Source organism: Ostrinia nubilalis, chromosome 19 (genome assembly GCF_963855985.1).
Source record: "Ostrinia nubilalis chromosome 19, ilOstNubi1.1, whole genome shotgun sequence".
Lineage (NCBI taxonomy): Eukaryota > Metazoa > Arthropoda > Insecta > Lepidoptera > Crambidae > Ostrinia > Ostrinia nubilalis.
Window position 1 is genome coordinate 13232678 of NC_087106.1, and position 15204 is coordinate 13247881.

General features: G+C 39.2%; 2 protein-coding genes across 2 annotated transcripts; one reads left to right on the forward strand and one right to left on the reverse strand.

The window, feature by feature from the left end:
• Positions 1-1402: 1402 nt before the first annotated feature.
• Positions 1403-3611, reverse strand: LOC135081324 (endoplasmic reticulum-Golgi intermediate compartment protein 2). Its single transcript, XM_063976045.1, has one exon. The coding sequence runs from the start codon at positions 3503-3505 to the stop codon at positions 2348-2350; it is 1158 nt and encodes a 385-aa protein (XP_063832115.1). The 5' UTR covers positions 3506-3611; the 3' UTR covers positions 1403-2347.
• Positions 3612-6238: 2627 nt separating this feature from the next.
• On the forward strand, positions 6239-13361 carry LOC135081230 (ragulator complex protein LAMTOR1). Its single transcript, XM_063975979.1, has 4 exons — positions 6239-6439; positions 7204-7349; positions 9067-9268; positions 9950-13361. The coding sequence occupies exons 1-4, from the start codon at positions 6332-6334 to the stop codon at positions 10040-10042; spliced, it is 549 nt and encodes a 182-aa protein (XP_063832049.1). The 5' UTR covers positions 6239-6331; the 3' UTR covers positions 10043-13361.
• Positions 13362-15204: the final 1843 nt, after the last annotated feature.

Genomic DNA, 15204 nt, shown 5'->3' on the forward strand with positions numbered 1-15204 from the left:
TCCTAATACAAATGCGTTGGGCGAAACAAATTGAAACGGATGCGGATGAAAACAAAGGTTTTTTTCTTCGTTTAAATGTTTATTTTGGACGTAGAAAGATTAGGTAGGTAAGTAGGTGTTCGACGAACTGGTGGGAGACCGTTTTCTACAGTTAGACGTAATAATTTGTTAAACTTATTGAATTAACTGATAAAGAGCTTTATCACTTATCCAGTAAGCAATACCTACGATTAATTGTCGATTTCCTGAGCCGGTTTTACACATTAATCTCCTTAGTTCCTACCTAAACTTAACTAGGTAGCCTATAGGTAGTAGGTAGGTACCTACCTACTTTGTACGAAAATAGCCACAACCACAGTCGTCTGGTTTGGTTAGGAGCCTAACACATTTTTTTCAGTTAGACGGCGTAGGAAAACCGGCTCGACGAGGAATGGCGATGCGAGTCAACAGGTAGGGAACAGGGCACTGACCTACAGTCGCCACTGCACAGCATGAATGGCACCGCTCAACGTTCAGCTGACAATCGAATACAACTTCAAATCGATTCTAAATAACACCTAACAGTCAAATTATCACACGAAAAGGCTGGTAAACACTCCTATCTCACACGTTAATGCATAAAATAAACAATCACGCGTGTTATATTTACATTACTTAAATGTAACGACTGCAGCGATAACCTTCACAAGTCTTCAACGGTATTTGGACGAATTACAAACAAATGCAACAATAAAAAACATCTCGTCTCGGTTAACTGTATTTTGAAGAGTAACTAAGTAGGTAATACAATCGAAATGCCACTCACCTTCCTCTCGCAAACTGCAAGCGAAACGAGTCGTTCCGAGCTAGTTGCAAGCAGCCCGTGTCCTTATGAACTTAACAAAGGTACTGTAACTTTCACCGGCGGACGCCAGCCCCAAGAATCGACCATATACGGGCTATACGGCCCTCTTGCTTCGCGATGAGCGAAGGTTCGTCTACTTACGCGCTTTTTTATTGAACGAAACAGTAACGTTCAATTGAAACGGTAAATTACGATTGCAAAAAACTTAGACGCACTTCACAAACACTCGTATGACCACATTGAACGCACCGCACTGTCGCCGTGTGACATCCGCGAGGCGAAAGTCCTTTAGCAGGAGAGGTCCGTGTTGAAAAAAGTTAGGAAACTTTTCGTGTGTCGGTTCCCGTTCGAGCGTGCCGACACGTCTGTTCGGGGCGAACGCGTCGCGCGAATGCCGGCTCCGTGAGAGCGGACGAGGCGACAGCAGACAGCGGAGCGTGCGCGCGACAGAGCATCACTGAGCATGCGGGAGCGAGCGAGACGGGAGACCAGAAACCGTTTGTGCTCCCCTGCCCCCGCGTGCCAAAAATTAAGGGGAAGTTAACTAAAACACCTGCCTGTTCTCCTCATTTTTATTTTGGTCATTCATAATTTTTCGCAATTTTTCCGCTTCGATATCGGGAATAAATGACAATTTATTGATCCATTTTTACTATTCTAGATAGGTAGGCTTTGATATAATAAAAAGTTGAAACTAAAAAATACAGTAGATGGAAATATAACTCGAAATAATTCAAAGTCAAAATGTGCGTATACAAATTTATAGTTTTGAAAAATTATACTTAGTAAACATGACATAGAAATAACATTATTGGAAGATTTCACTGGTTTATAAAAACACCCTAATAACAGTTATCTTATTCGAATACATCAGTCACAAAATAGTTTACTTACTAGGTACCTACAAATAATAAAAGAGAGAATGTTTATTTAAAAGACGAAACAGAATGTTAAAGTATTAACATATTCAAAATAATGTAATTATGTAGGTATAATATCTTGCAAGAAGTTTGATTAGCCAAAGCCATTTATGTCATGTGTATATTTTATGGTGAAAATATGATTCAAATGCTAACTAGTGAAAATTCTCTCATAAGTGGTAACATTTCAACTGTAGAAAAATAAACTTTGTAAGTCATCAAAGTTTTCAATTAATCTGCTAATTTATTGTACATCATCAAACATTTAGTTTGGGCATGTTATTTATTACAGTTTATAAATGAAAAATAGAATGATAGAGAGAAATACACTATGGGAAAATACACAAATAGGAAATGGCTTCCATGGCCATTCATATGTATAAATAAATTCATAAAATTTCATTTACATAGAAACATCTAAAGCACTCATATTTCACAATAGGTAAACAAGTACATATTTACACAGAATTAAGTAATATTAGCAATTAAAATTATTGCTTATTTGTATTCAATTAATTCATAATACATAAAAATAATCTCTTATATACAATACAAATTTTTAATCCTAAAGAAAACATTACTATCATTGCCGTAGTAAACCATCCGGAATAGTTAGTTCTTGTGGAATTAGCAATGGATTTGACGGAACCGGATGAATTTTTGGCTCTTTCTTATATGCTGTGTAGTCAGGTTTAGCTTTTGTGAAAAACTGAGTTCTTATAGATAAAACTATTGTATTTATGAAACTGATTATAATATAAATCCCACCAATAATGGAGAACAGTCTTAATGTAAATGTTAAAACGTTTTCCCTTTCCTGATATACTTTGACTTTTAACGCAGCCATGTCATATTTCAGGAATATTCCGGGCACTCCGTGAGATCCTTTGGAATGACTAATGGGGCGTTCCAACTCTTTCACTGAGTACTGATAGGTTTTTATAGATTCAAATGTTGTGTCTACATCAGTGGGAACGACTTCAACAAAGTATTGGAACAACATGCTATCATCATTCGTTATCTTTTCGTCTCCTTCCAATGGGTAAATGATACCATTGGCAGGGCTGCCGAAACTAAGCCTGTTTATTCGATGACTGAAGTTCTGTGGAGTGTCATCGAATAACATATTCAAATGTATGTGTCCTCTGGGAAGATGCAAGCTCTTGCCAGCAGTTATGTGAAAGTTGCCTGCAACTTTGTTTAAAATTAGAACTCCATGCAGTCGACATGCATCTGGCCGTCGATTCGGTTTGGTTTTTCTTGGCGGTATCGTCGCGCGCACGGAACCATGGCCCTTCTTCCAAAGCAACTTCCACACTGAATGGTATTCCTCTCTTAGATACGAATTCAAATATTTCACCGCGTCGAAAGCATCTTGTTGTTCCTGAGTCAGTTCGAACCATGTATCCTCCTCCTGTAATTCTCCAAACCCGAAAACGCTTTGGGACGTCGAGTCCAATATATCAGCTCCAATATTAGAACAGGGCATAGCGACAGTGATATCTATGTTTATTGGCAACTTCTCGTCCATGTCTGTGTCAGGCATGAATTTAAACACTAAATTACTGTCTAAGTAGTAAGTTACTTCACTATAAATAAGCCACAAAATAATAAAAAAAGTGATCACTGAAAATGTGCCGCCGACCGGTGTACTGTCCACGTATTCTTCAGGAACTTTCGGGAAAGCGTCTAGTTCTTTGACTTTATCTAGAACCTTTTTCTTCCCACGGTACCTTAACATTTTATATGCTGATGAATAGAGTAGCTAATAAATTAACAAATCAAAAACAAAAATAATTTCATGCACAAAGCAGTTGACGTGTTTTTGACTTTTGACACAACTATCAACTGTCAAGTCAAACGTCAAACAAAAATGATACGTCAGATCTTACGTTTTGCGTTCGGAAATTAGCAAATAAAAATAACGGCGTCGTTACTAAATAATTTTTAACATTATTAATTTGAATAAAAAAACTTATTGGTCTTGCGTGGTCGGTCGGACTGAGAAGTGCTGTCTGGTTTGCAGATATTAGGTCGGTGGAATCCAAAGATGAGTGGAGCGAGGTCGTGTAACGGAGCTATGAAAGATATGAAACGCTGTGGGTATTTCTACCAGAGATGGGCTAGGAAGTTTATGCAGTTCGGATGGCAACTCATTAATAACGTCGCTTGCCTCCATTCATAGCACACATACTTCGCCTAATCTCTCGTGCATAATATGCCTAGCAGTCATCCCTCGGACATAATATTATTCCTCGGACACATTTACCCCTTTCGTGGTTTGTATACTCCGCTAAGCTTACAAATGAATCAGCTTTAATTTAAGCTTTTACAAAGACTGTTAAGACGAACTTTGCAATAACTCAGATGTGGCTACCACTACCACAAGTCTTAGGTTCCATATAGTCACAGTAGGCCAGTAGAATTAAACACAAAAATTGATTAAATCGGAAATAATTCCTACAAAATATTTTTTTGCTTTAATGGCTTCATTGGTTGCCCATTAAGACTCTCCTAAGTTTTCGACTTCGACGGAGTTGTGCTTAAGCGGTGGGGGCCCCCGAAAGGGGCGTTTTTTCGGTTTTCCGGTTATACCGCGTAAAGGACTTACCCTATCGAAAAGTGGTCTTCATGACGGTTAAAGGGCACTTAATCCTGCATTGAATAAGACCAAATTCATATGTTTTGGACAAACCGTTCTCGCGCTAAAGTTCGGCAAAGTAGAAAATATACGTATGATTAATGACCCTCTCCACGTCCAATGGCTTGTTACCCACATGCTTCCAAGCCTTGTAAAGCGTCGCCTTAACCAGTGTAACCCTAACAAGGCTCACGAGTTTGATTCGCTTATCCTTGTTCGTCCCAGCCGTTCCTTAACTGCGGTTGCTGCACCTCTTCCTGGCACTCTCCTGAACGACTCTGTGTTACCTAATGTGGCTGCCCCTCTTCCTTGTACCCTCCTGTACGATTTCATTGCTTAGCCATATGCCTGGTCCAAGGTTCGACGCCACAAAATCAACTTCGTACGAGTGAAAATAGTTTAAATACTATTTCCCGTGCTTGCAACATTTTTCTTTACTGCTTCGCCTCTATTAGTCGTAGAGTGATTGTATATATCCTATAGCCTTCCTCAATGTATGAGCTATTCAACACAAAAATAATGATTTCAATCAAACTAGTAATTCTTAAGATTAGCGCGTTCAAACAAACAAACAAAAAACTCTTCAGCGTTTTAATATGAACTTGTTGTTGTAGATTTTTGGCGTCGAACCTTAGACCAGGCATACGGCTAGGCAACGTAGTCATGCAGGAGGATACAAGGAAGAGGGGCAGCCACAGTAGGTAACACAGAGTCGTTCAGGTGAGTGCCAGGAAGAGGTGCAGCAACCGCAGTTAAGGAACGGCTGGGACGAACAAGGATAGGCGCATCAAGCTCGTAAGCCTTGATAGGGTTACACTGGTTGAGGTGGCCCTTTTCAAGACTTGGAAGCCTGTGGGTAACAAACCATTGGACGTGGAGAGGGTCATTAATTATACGTATATTTTCTACTTTGCCGAACTTTACCGCGAGAACGGTTTGTCCAAAACATATGAATTTGGTCTTATTCAATGCAGGATTAAGTGCCCTTCAACCGTCATGAAGACCACTTTTTGATAGGGTAAGTCCTTTACGCGGTTTAACCGGAAAACCGAAAAAATGCCTCTTTCGGGGGCCCCCACCACTTAAGCACAACTCCGTCGAAGTCGAAAACTTAGGAGAGTCTTAATGGGCAACCAATGAAGCCATTAAAACAATAAAATCTTTTGTAGGAATTATTTCCGATTTAAAAGCTAATTCTACTGGACTACAGATAAAATCACTGCCCCTGTGATGCGACAGTCAAACACTTCAAAACATTACACAATGCGCCATAAGCAGATTAATAAATTAATAATTACACAATATCCAAGATTCGAGTCTAAACGGCTAGATCATGAGTCTATATCTCATGCACTTCATTCACAGCGAACAGATAGGGACTGGACTGGAAGACAAGGTAAGAGTGAATATAGGCACTTATTACAGGGCAGATAATGTACCATCCTAGACTGCATCTTACATAACAACAAGTACGATTGCGGTCAAATACTTGCCTTGTCCTGCCTATTAAAATAAAATAAAATTTATTCTAACAGAAATTATTGAAAAAGATGAAACCATCAACAGCTTCTACACATTCATCCATTACATTACGTAACCCATTAGTTCCGATAGTAATCGCAAACATTATTATTTTTGATTCTTGAAACCGATAGCACTTCAATTCAAACTTTTTAAGCTTTTATCAGAAACAACTTTTCTTCGCTTGGATTCAGAAAGCTCCAATTATTAACCAATAACGTTAATTAGATGTAAAATATCGTTATAGTTATGATAAATTTTTAAACGTGTTTTGACATTTGTTGACAGCTTGTGTCATCTGCAGATTTTTTATCTGTGTTGTCAATTGGCTGTGCACGAAGTCGTACGCGACGAAATACGGAATTTTCTATTTTTATCCCCATTACAAGTTAAATACAAACATTTATGCAGTCCGACGAGGAGGACAGCGCTCTGCATTCATGCTTCGATTCGCTGAAGAGCGCAGTCATGGGCTGTTGTTATAGCATTTGCCATAAAGAATCGGATCCACAGGTATGTAATTTGAACTAGTTTTACGCGTATTTTGCGGTGTAGCGCATATCTAGTTGCTTTCTTACCGCATCGTTGTGCTAAACGTGCATATAATGCGGTTTTGTAGGTTTAATTTCGTTTTCATTGGTGTCATATTGGCGTCTGTTACTAATTTCCTCTGTAGTGACATTTGGCCTTTGTTATCTTCATTTCCCAGTTGATTGGCTTATTATCAATTGTTCTTTTTATTTAAAAATGTTGCTGTTTTTAACGCTTACTAGTTTACCGGCATTGTTTTCAACAGGAGTACAACCAAACAAGAAGTTAACTTTGTGCAGTTGCCTTTCTGTCTTGCTGTTGTCAGCTTTCTACTTTTGTGCTTAGTTATGCTTGTACTAAAAGATAAAAAGGTAGGCGTAATTGTGTCTTCAATAGAGCATAAAATATGGTATGTTTATGATTAAATTTACTAGTTTTGCTTTAATTATTTTGTGCAAACTGGTTTAACACACTGTATGAATTGCCAAACGTGCGATTTCACTTTCCAAGACTTTTATATTAATTATTATAGTTACAGCTTTAGTTTGGACGAAGTGTTACTGTTAGATAGGTTTTTTAATGATAAGTTACTTAAAATTTATACAAATGTGTGTATATTGATGTGAAAATTGAATGAACAACAAAGGACACATCTAAACTACAAGCTTTCTAGTCCCTGTGATTAGGATTTGAATGGTAAAGAAAAACAAATGCACCGGTTATCATCATTCATCGTACGTTTACAGGAGAACATAGTGAATGAGCGGACACATTTACTAGAAGTGCCTGAACAACCGCAGGAGACGCCGGTGCCGGTGGCGTCTGCATCCACCCCACCGAGGAAACCCGATGAGCAGAGCGCACTCAACAGGATACTACATGAGACTGCCACGTAAGTATTGACTGATAACCTAATATTATTTTATGTAAATTGTCCTATAAATATAATATTATAGTGAAACCACAATTAATTACCTTTAATTCTTTATCTCATCATCATCTGTTTCCTGTTTACCTTTTTTAGTCCTTTCAACATCTTTTAATTGTTAAATATTAAAAATTAAGAAGCCTATAAGTATGGATTGTACAGTGCACCAAAAGCCTGTTGTAGATTTAAAACCATTTTTTCATGATTAGAAATACAAAACTAGTGTTTGTGCATCATAGATTCATATTTAACAGAAAATAAACTAATTATCTTATTTAATAATAGCTATAATAGGATAAGAGCGTAATATTTTAACTGATATATTTAACTATGTTTATAAATAGTGGGTAAATTAATATCTCCACTGATAAGTTGTGCATATGGCTTTTTACTATCAACCTATTTACATCAATGTAAATAATAGTGTACTTCAATTTAATTTATATTGCATATTGAATGAATTATATGTGTGAAAGTATATCACAACAATGTTTAAGAGTCATCCGCAGTTGATTGTTATTATGAATCTTATTGTTTTAAGATTAAAATACATATAATGAACATTTTTACTTTGAGAGCAGACACAGGCTCTTGAGACAGACTCTTAATCGCGGGACCCTTTGCACGTATCCAGGATGCTAAGTAGAAAATAGGGTTGGTAATGGTTATGTGTAAAAGTGCAGCATATAAACCTGTTTAAACTTAAGCTTAAACTACAACGAAATCGCATACGATTCGTTGACGTCTGCGCCGCGCTAGCGCACTGTTCAATGAGGGCTATTGTTGTAGTTCTTTCTTTCTTTCATTCTTCGGCTAACGTTTGAGTGTTATCGGTACACGCTAAATAAATTGTCCATGAGTGCACACGCACATTACAGTAATGACGCTCGGGTTGCTCGGATCAAACTCCCCGCACCCCGCGCTTCCCACGACCAAAAATTGGTGGGACGCGTCTTCGTGGATGACACGATCTATGGTTACCTATATCCACAGTTACACGATAGACGTATGAATTCATCGTCATTTCAGCCATAGGACGTCCACTGCTGAAAATAGGCCTCCCCCAATGCTTTCCATTTTGATCGATTGGTAGCGGCCTGCGTCCAGCGCTTCCCTGCTACCTTTACGATGTCGTCGGTCCACCTTGTAGGTGGACGTCTCACGCCGCGTTTTCCGGTACGCGGCCTCCATTCCAGAACCTTTCTGCCCCATCGGCCGTCAGTTCTGCGTACTATGTGCCCTGCCCATTGCCACTTCAGCTGCTAATCCGTCGGGCTATGTTTGTTAATTTATTTATTTATTTATTTATTTATTAGGTGTACCAACATTGTTACATTACAACATGTACACTTAAAAATAACAATTATGAACAAAGTTACAATGCAACAACAATTATAGGCTGACACAACATGCAATATAGATTCAACAATGCAGTTTGTTCCGAACCGTTCCATGCACACAAAAAAATATTTAGCGACTTTGGTTCGTTTATGGATATCCTCATTTCTGATTCGATCTTGCAAAGAAACACCAAGCATAGCCCTCTCCATAGCACGCTGTGCAACTTTGAGCTTCTGTATAAGGCCTATAGTGAGAAGGCACGTACGGCACGTACGGACGGCACGGAGACGTAGGAATTGCCAAGAACATAAATGAATATAAAGTTTACCTGTATCCACAGCAACGTGATAGACGTAGGCGCTCTCGGGCCGTACGCGCTCGAACCGGGCGCGTACAGCGAGCGGGTTCGCGCGTACACAGCTCGCGTGGCGCAGGCGCCGCAGCCGCCGCCGCCCGCGCCGCGCCTGCTGGCTGACGTGCCGCATGCGGAGCGCGCCGCGCTGCTGGCGAGGCCGCCGCTGCCGGCCAGCGATAGGGACCTGGTAAGTTGCTCATTTAAGACCCAACCAACAAAGCGAATAAAGTTTCAGCGATCACGCGATCAGCCGGCGTGCAGCGATGGTGATCAATGCTTTTAAGTCTGGTCGCCATCGCTGCACATCGTCGCGTTGGTTTGGCTGAACCTTAAGTGAGGAGTTGTGTATTGAGCAACCAATCAGATTTCCGAACTGAGCAGAGAGATGTGGAAATAACAGAATCTGATTGGTTATTCAAAACACATCTCCTCTCCTCTCCGCCGTTGGAAAGCGTGCTTAACGCAGTCATCCTTCAAGATAGATTGTTATCAAGAACAAGAACATACCACATACACTGGCGTATCTGTGTTCTTCTTCTATCTGGGTTCTTTTTCATGGAGGGCCTGGGCCACTGACTGCCAATAGTGTCATAGCTTATAGTTTACTATCATCTTCAAATCGGTAGCCCAACAACAACATATAATAAATGTCTAATGTCCGTTTTCACCATCAATCCCTTATTTAACCCCTTTAAAAACAAAATTCCTGTTATGTGTTACCAAAGGGCCACTTAAAAATTAGGAATTGATGGTGAAAACGGGTATTAAACAACTCAACTTCTTCTCAAACCTAAACCCTAATAACCGGCTTCTGTATAATAACACCTAAAAGGTCAATGAAATTATCGAATCAACCTCCCATTTACAGATAACGAATGCCGTCAAGAAAGCGGCGGCAGCCATCTCCGAGCTTCGTGTGGAACACCACGAGGACCTGGTGGTACCCTTCCGGGTGCCATAGCAGCGGACCCCTTCGTCGTACGAGGGCGACCGCCGAAGCTACTGACGGCACCCCAGTGGCCCGTGGTAAGACGACAATTCGATAGAGTGAATGGAACGAGTGAACCGCAATGTTTGCGTTCATTCATTCTGTATTTATGAGGTTTATCTGTTATCATTCGGTGTTAAATGAATGAATGAATGAATATCGACTCGTTCATTCATTTGATATAAAGAAGTTTGAACTTTATCTGGTGTTGTTTGGTTACAAATTGTAAACATAAATTGGATTTAATTGAAAAAGTTAAATGTTTAGCAGATATAATAGTGAATACCAAAATAAACCAATATTTAAAATTCCATAAAATTATACATTTGTTACCAAACGATCCATTAAATTACGGTTTGACATTTGACTTTTACCATAGAATCACTTTTCATTTACTTCGTCGTAGTGATGTGCCGAATTGACTACTGCAGACCAGTTTTGATCGATAAATAATTTTACCGTACATTGAAGGACTCAGATTGACCGCCGAACAACCTGTAACTTAGCAATCGATCTCAAAACTGTAGTTTTTAATGCAAATCAGTCATACATTATTGTAATTGAATTTGCAAACAGTAGGTAAGTATTTATCAATAAACGTTATCAATGCAATTAAACATGTTTTGTTGGTTATCGTAATGACCACGTTGGATGTAGAGCAATGTTTTTGTGTTAATTTGGTTCAGATAAATTTTTGTTTTGACGAAGTTCTTTAACTTTTTTCATAAAAAAATTAAAACGTTCAGCACATCACTAATCGTGTAATACCGTCTCTTTCGAATCTTCGGTTTTAGAGATGGATAGAATATGTATTAGCTTTTTCACGTTACTAGTTGAATGTATGAATGAAACCACAAGACTCAGGCAGGAGAAATTTTCAAGGGGACAATTGTTTCAGAGACATTTTACATTGTTGTGCAACATTTCTCTTCTTCCCCTCCTACTTTAAAATCACGGTCATTGGTTTGTTTTTAAATATTTAAACTGTCTCGAAATCTTCATAATACCCTAGTGCCATTTTTATTTCAATTTTCTCAATACATTTTATTTTTAAGATATAAAAACACTATAAAAGCGGTATATGAAGTGCCAAGTTCAATCAAGCCAAAACTAAACAATCCTAATAATACCAGTTTTTATAAACGTCCTTCATTTAAAAATATCTAGCTAATGGGCGATTTTTCGACTGCCAAACAATTTAAGTCATAAATTATCTTTGACAATTAAGTCATTAATTTCATTTGAACAATGTCAAACTTGCTCTATGGTTAAAATTGTAGATTGGCACTTGAATAGTCGACCTTGAGCTAGCGTGTACTGGTATATGTTTATTCTTATTCTATTAAAATTTATCCTTTATTAATAATCATTAACATCCTGTATCATCGTGTGTGTACTAGTTTTAAGTTTTTAACCAGTATTTTCCTTGAAATACCTTTTATCATCATTAGTTCTACTTCTGCCACTTAATATTTATTTATCACTGTCCAATTTGTAGACCATCTTGTATTAATTTAAAACAGCACAATAGCAAATAATTACTAACATTATCATAAGTTTATTTAAATATTTCCAGTCAGCTGTTCTCTCTTTCTTATTAATATCTTAGTGACTAAGGCCCACTCAACCTTCGTGTCAAAGGTACCTTCATTTGCATGAAGGCTGAAGAAATCATGGGTACTGACTGAAGGACTGAAGGAAATGAGTATATTTAAAGTAGTTAGAGAGAATATGAAATATTTGTACGTTTTTGAACAGTCAAGTTTGAGTTTATACAATAAACTATAATTTTTGACTCATGTGTGTTGGTAATTCGCAATAGAACTTGGTGGCTCCAATTGATAATTGCTTATTAAATTATTAAGCTAACCTTTTAGCACTTTCGGTGCGTAAAACCTTAATAGCTGAGTTTGATTTTAATCAAAAGAGTTTGTTTGACCAGGCGCACCAAATACAATTTAAATGTTGCCAGCTGCAAAACACCAGTGTTGCCAACTGACAGCGATCTGCCACCGAGTTCAAAATATCAATTCTGCTATTGCAAAAGCCTAATTGACGTCTGCTTTTAAAACAGACCAAATAAACGGCTTAAGGAATGTTAATAAATTGTAAAATATAAGATTGAGGCTGTATGCGACTGAGAGTAGGGTTATTGTATATAGATATATAATTAATTGAACGCAGAATATGTATAAATGTTTTATATTAAAAAGTGCTTTATGTACAGCATTGGCTAAGCAATTGGTTAAACTGTCACTTGTTTCTTTGATTGATTTAATTAGAGAACCTATCACGAATTTTATATTTCACATTAAATTAGTTTATATTTTATGGCAAAATTACCGTTTAACGATATGTAAAACTGTTATTTATTTGTCTATCTATGATCTTTCATTTTAACATTTTTTCGGCGTGAAAGTAAAAAATTTAAAGCATTGTAAATAATTTCAAAAATTTATAAATTGCTATCGAGCTTATTGATTTCAATAATATTAGAGAGTAATGTCTTTTTTTTTCAAATTTTCTATCTGATTCAAGGCGTTTGTGGAATTAACAAACATTTAAGTTGTCAATGCTTAAATTATTTCGACATTTCATTAAAATGTATAGACTAATATGAGTAGATAGTCAACAAATGTTTGGAATCTTTCAAAGTTTCAGTTATTTTATTTGCTACTATTTGTCTTGAATGTACAATCGACAGCACATGAGACTATACTTTTTGTTGCATAATAAATTCCCGTCGCCGAGCAGATGACCCCAAGCTACCGATGGATAGCTTGGGGTCATTGGACGAAATTGTACGTGCTTGGCGACCGGACTTTAGCACCTATTACAGCTACATAAGATGCCACAGAGTTAAGCTTGATGTTCTGTCGTATGCGCATTGTACATCGATATTATATTTTTAAGCAGAGGCTGTGCCTTCTAAGTTTTTGTGTATAAAATTCTTCTCGGGACAGAAAATGATTTTATTCGAACAATATCGTGAAAGATCATGAGAATTGTGAATATTTTCTTAAAAGTATGTTAAGCTATGTTATACAATCTCGTTTAATTTTGTCAATAAAACAGACTTTGAGTTATAACTACGTTATAGAAGTAATTAATTGCATAATTCCTTCAAAAAAAAAATTCTCTAAACTCTTCTGTCCCGAATGTATTGCATAAGTTTCATCATCGGTAAATTGTTAATTATAATTTGTGTATTGTTATAAAGAAAGATATTTTGTTAGATGCACATAATTAATGTAACGTCTATTTAAATAAAGTGAAATGATTTATATGGAAACTGTTTTTTTTTTTCTTGAGATACGAGCGTATTCAAGCGTTTTGGGCGAGCGAAGGCATGCGTTACACCACGCGACGTAAGACGTGCAACGCAATGTGACTTCGCTCACTGCACGGTCTGTCCCGGCCGCTGCTTTGGCGTCGGCCTTGAGAGAGAGCGCGGGTCGTGTAGATCCTCAAGGCAAGCCTGGCTGTTGTCCTTCTCGCGGTTGCCGCCTGTTCTTGGTCTGGTTCCTTAAGAAACAGACGTAACTAAAACAGTCAGACGTATCCCTTCTTCCTTAACACCCCTCCCATCCTTATCCCAATTTCCTCCCCCTCCCAGGCTACCACCAGCCTTGAGTTCCCAACCTCAGAAAGAGTGGCCATGGTGACCTTGGGAAAGTACCATGCGGAATCTCCCCCTAATTCAAGGTGTGATGCGAACCGTGCCGAGGAACGCGTGGCTGAGGGAGCTCAGTCTCTAACGGTGCCTGCCCGAGACCAGAGCGATTCGGTGCAGTATTTAGCTCTTCCCTCGGCATGCGGGGCTCTGCCGAGGGTGACCGTTTACTTCCCTAGCTACTCGTGGGAACATCATGAATTCTGAATCCGATAACCAAAACATACCTCAATCTTCTTCGGGAGAAACGTCTGCTGTGACGTCGACCAGCACAAACAACACGACTCAACCTGCAGGAGGCCAAGCCGTTCGCAAGACCGAAAGGCTTAGTGGAGCAGCCAGAAAAAGGTTCAGGAGGCTTGCTGCGACAAACATGCCCAAGGAAGAGGCCCTAGCTCTCTGTAAAATGCCCTGGAGCAAAATCCCGATTGAGAAACCGCCTCCAGATCCAAAGGCAAAAGCAAAAAAGCAGGCTAGATGGGAGATTGATGAACCTCAGAGAGTTGAACAGGAAAAGCCCAAGAAAATGACCAAGGTGGATCATACCGCACAACCACCATCACCACGACCACCATCACCATCACCATCATCATCACCACCACCGTCATCATCACCTCCACCTACGAAAAACCACCACCAAAAACTGCCCAAGCCGAAAAAAAGTGCCGCAGCAGGTCCCTCTAGAGTAGGTATCCGCAACTCGATACCAATGAGTGAGGAGCAGATGCGGCTCGTCCACCAGGCTCTGTTAATGTCCATCGAGAGAAATGGGGTGGGGCTCAAATTTGCTGGCTTCACTCACAAGGAAGGATGGATTGTGGTGACTTGTGTCAACCAGGATAGCCACGACTGGCTCGTAGAAGAAGTTGCTAACATAAAGCCGTGGCCTGAGGCGGAACTCTCTGCGATCTTGGAGAGAAACCTGCCGAAGCGCCATGTTGCGTACACCTACCTGCCCAACAGTGAAGCAGACACAGTCGAAAAAGCTTTGAAGTTGCTGCGGGTGCAAAATGAGGGCCTTAACACTGAGTTTTGGAGGATACTCCGCCAGAAGGCCGACGGGAGTGCGTTTCAAGTAGCCTTCTCACTAGACGACGCGTCGGTGGAGGCTCTCGAGGCGGCGGAAGGAAAGGCTGTCCTTGGATTTAAAGTCATAAATTTTAGTATTAACAAGGGCACGTCGGTATATGAAAAGCATCAGCACGACCACACATCAAAAGAATCAACACGACCATCGACTTCTTCGTACAAACAAAAAGTGGCCAGAAAACAAGATTTAAGGAGAATCACTCCAGACACGTCTCGTCAACGGCATCCACCAAGGTCAACACTGGGCAGGGGTGAGACTGCGAGAGATGGCAAGAGCAGCAAAAGGTTTAGAAGCGATGAAGGAACTGAAGGACGACCTCGTGCTAGTCCTAGGGCGCCTCATACTCCTACATTACCAGATCAAGGATTATAT

Bases quoted from the DNA above. Each gene is read 5' to 3' on its own strand.
- LOC135081324 (XM_063976045.1), bottom strand. From the start codon at position 3,505: ATGTTAAGGTACCGTGGGAAGAAAAAGGTTCTAGATAAAGTCAAAGAA.
- LOC135081230 (XM_063975979.1), top strand. From the start codon at position 6,332: ATGCAGTCCGACGAGGAGGACAGCGCTCTGCATTCATGCTTCGATTCG. The intron at 7,350-9,066 runs GTAAGTATTGAC...CTGTATCCACAG, and splicing joins ATACTACATGAGACTGCCAC to CAACGTGATAGACGTAGGCG. The intron at 9,269-9,949 runs GTAAGTTGCTCA...TCCCATTTACAG, and splicing joins CGGCCAGCGATAGGGACCTG to ATAACGAATGCCGTCAAGAA.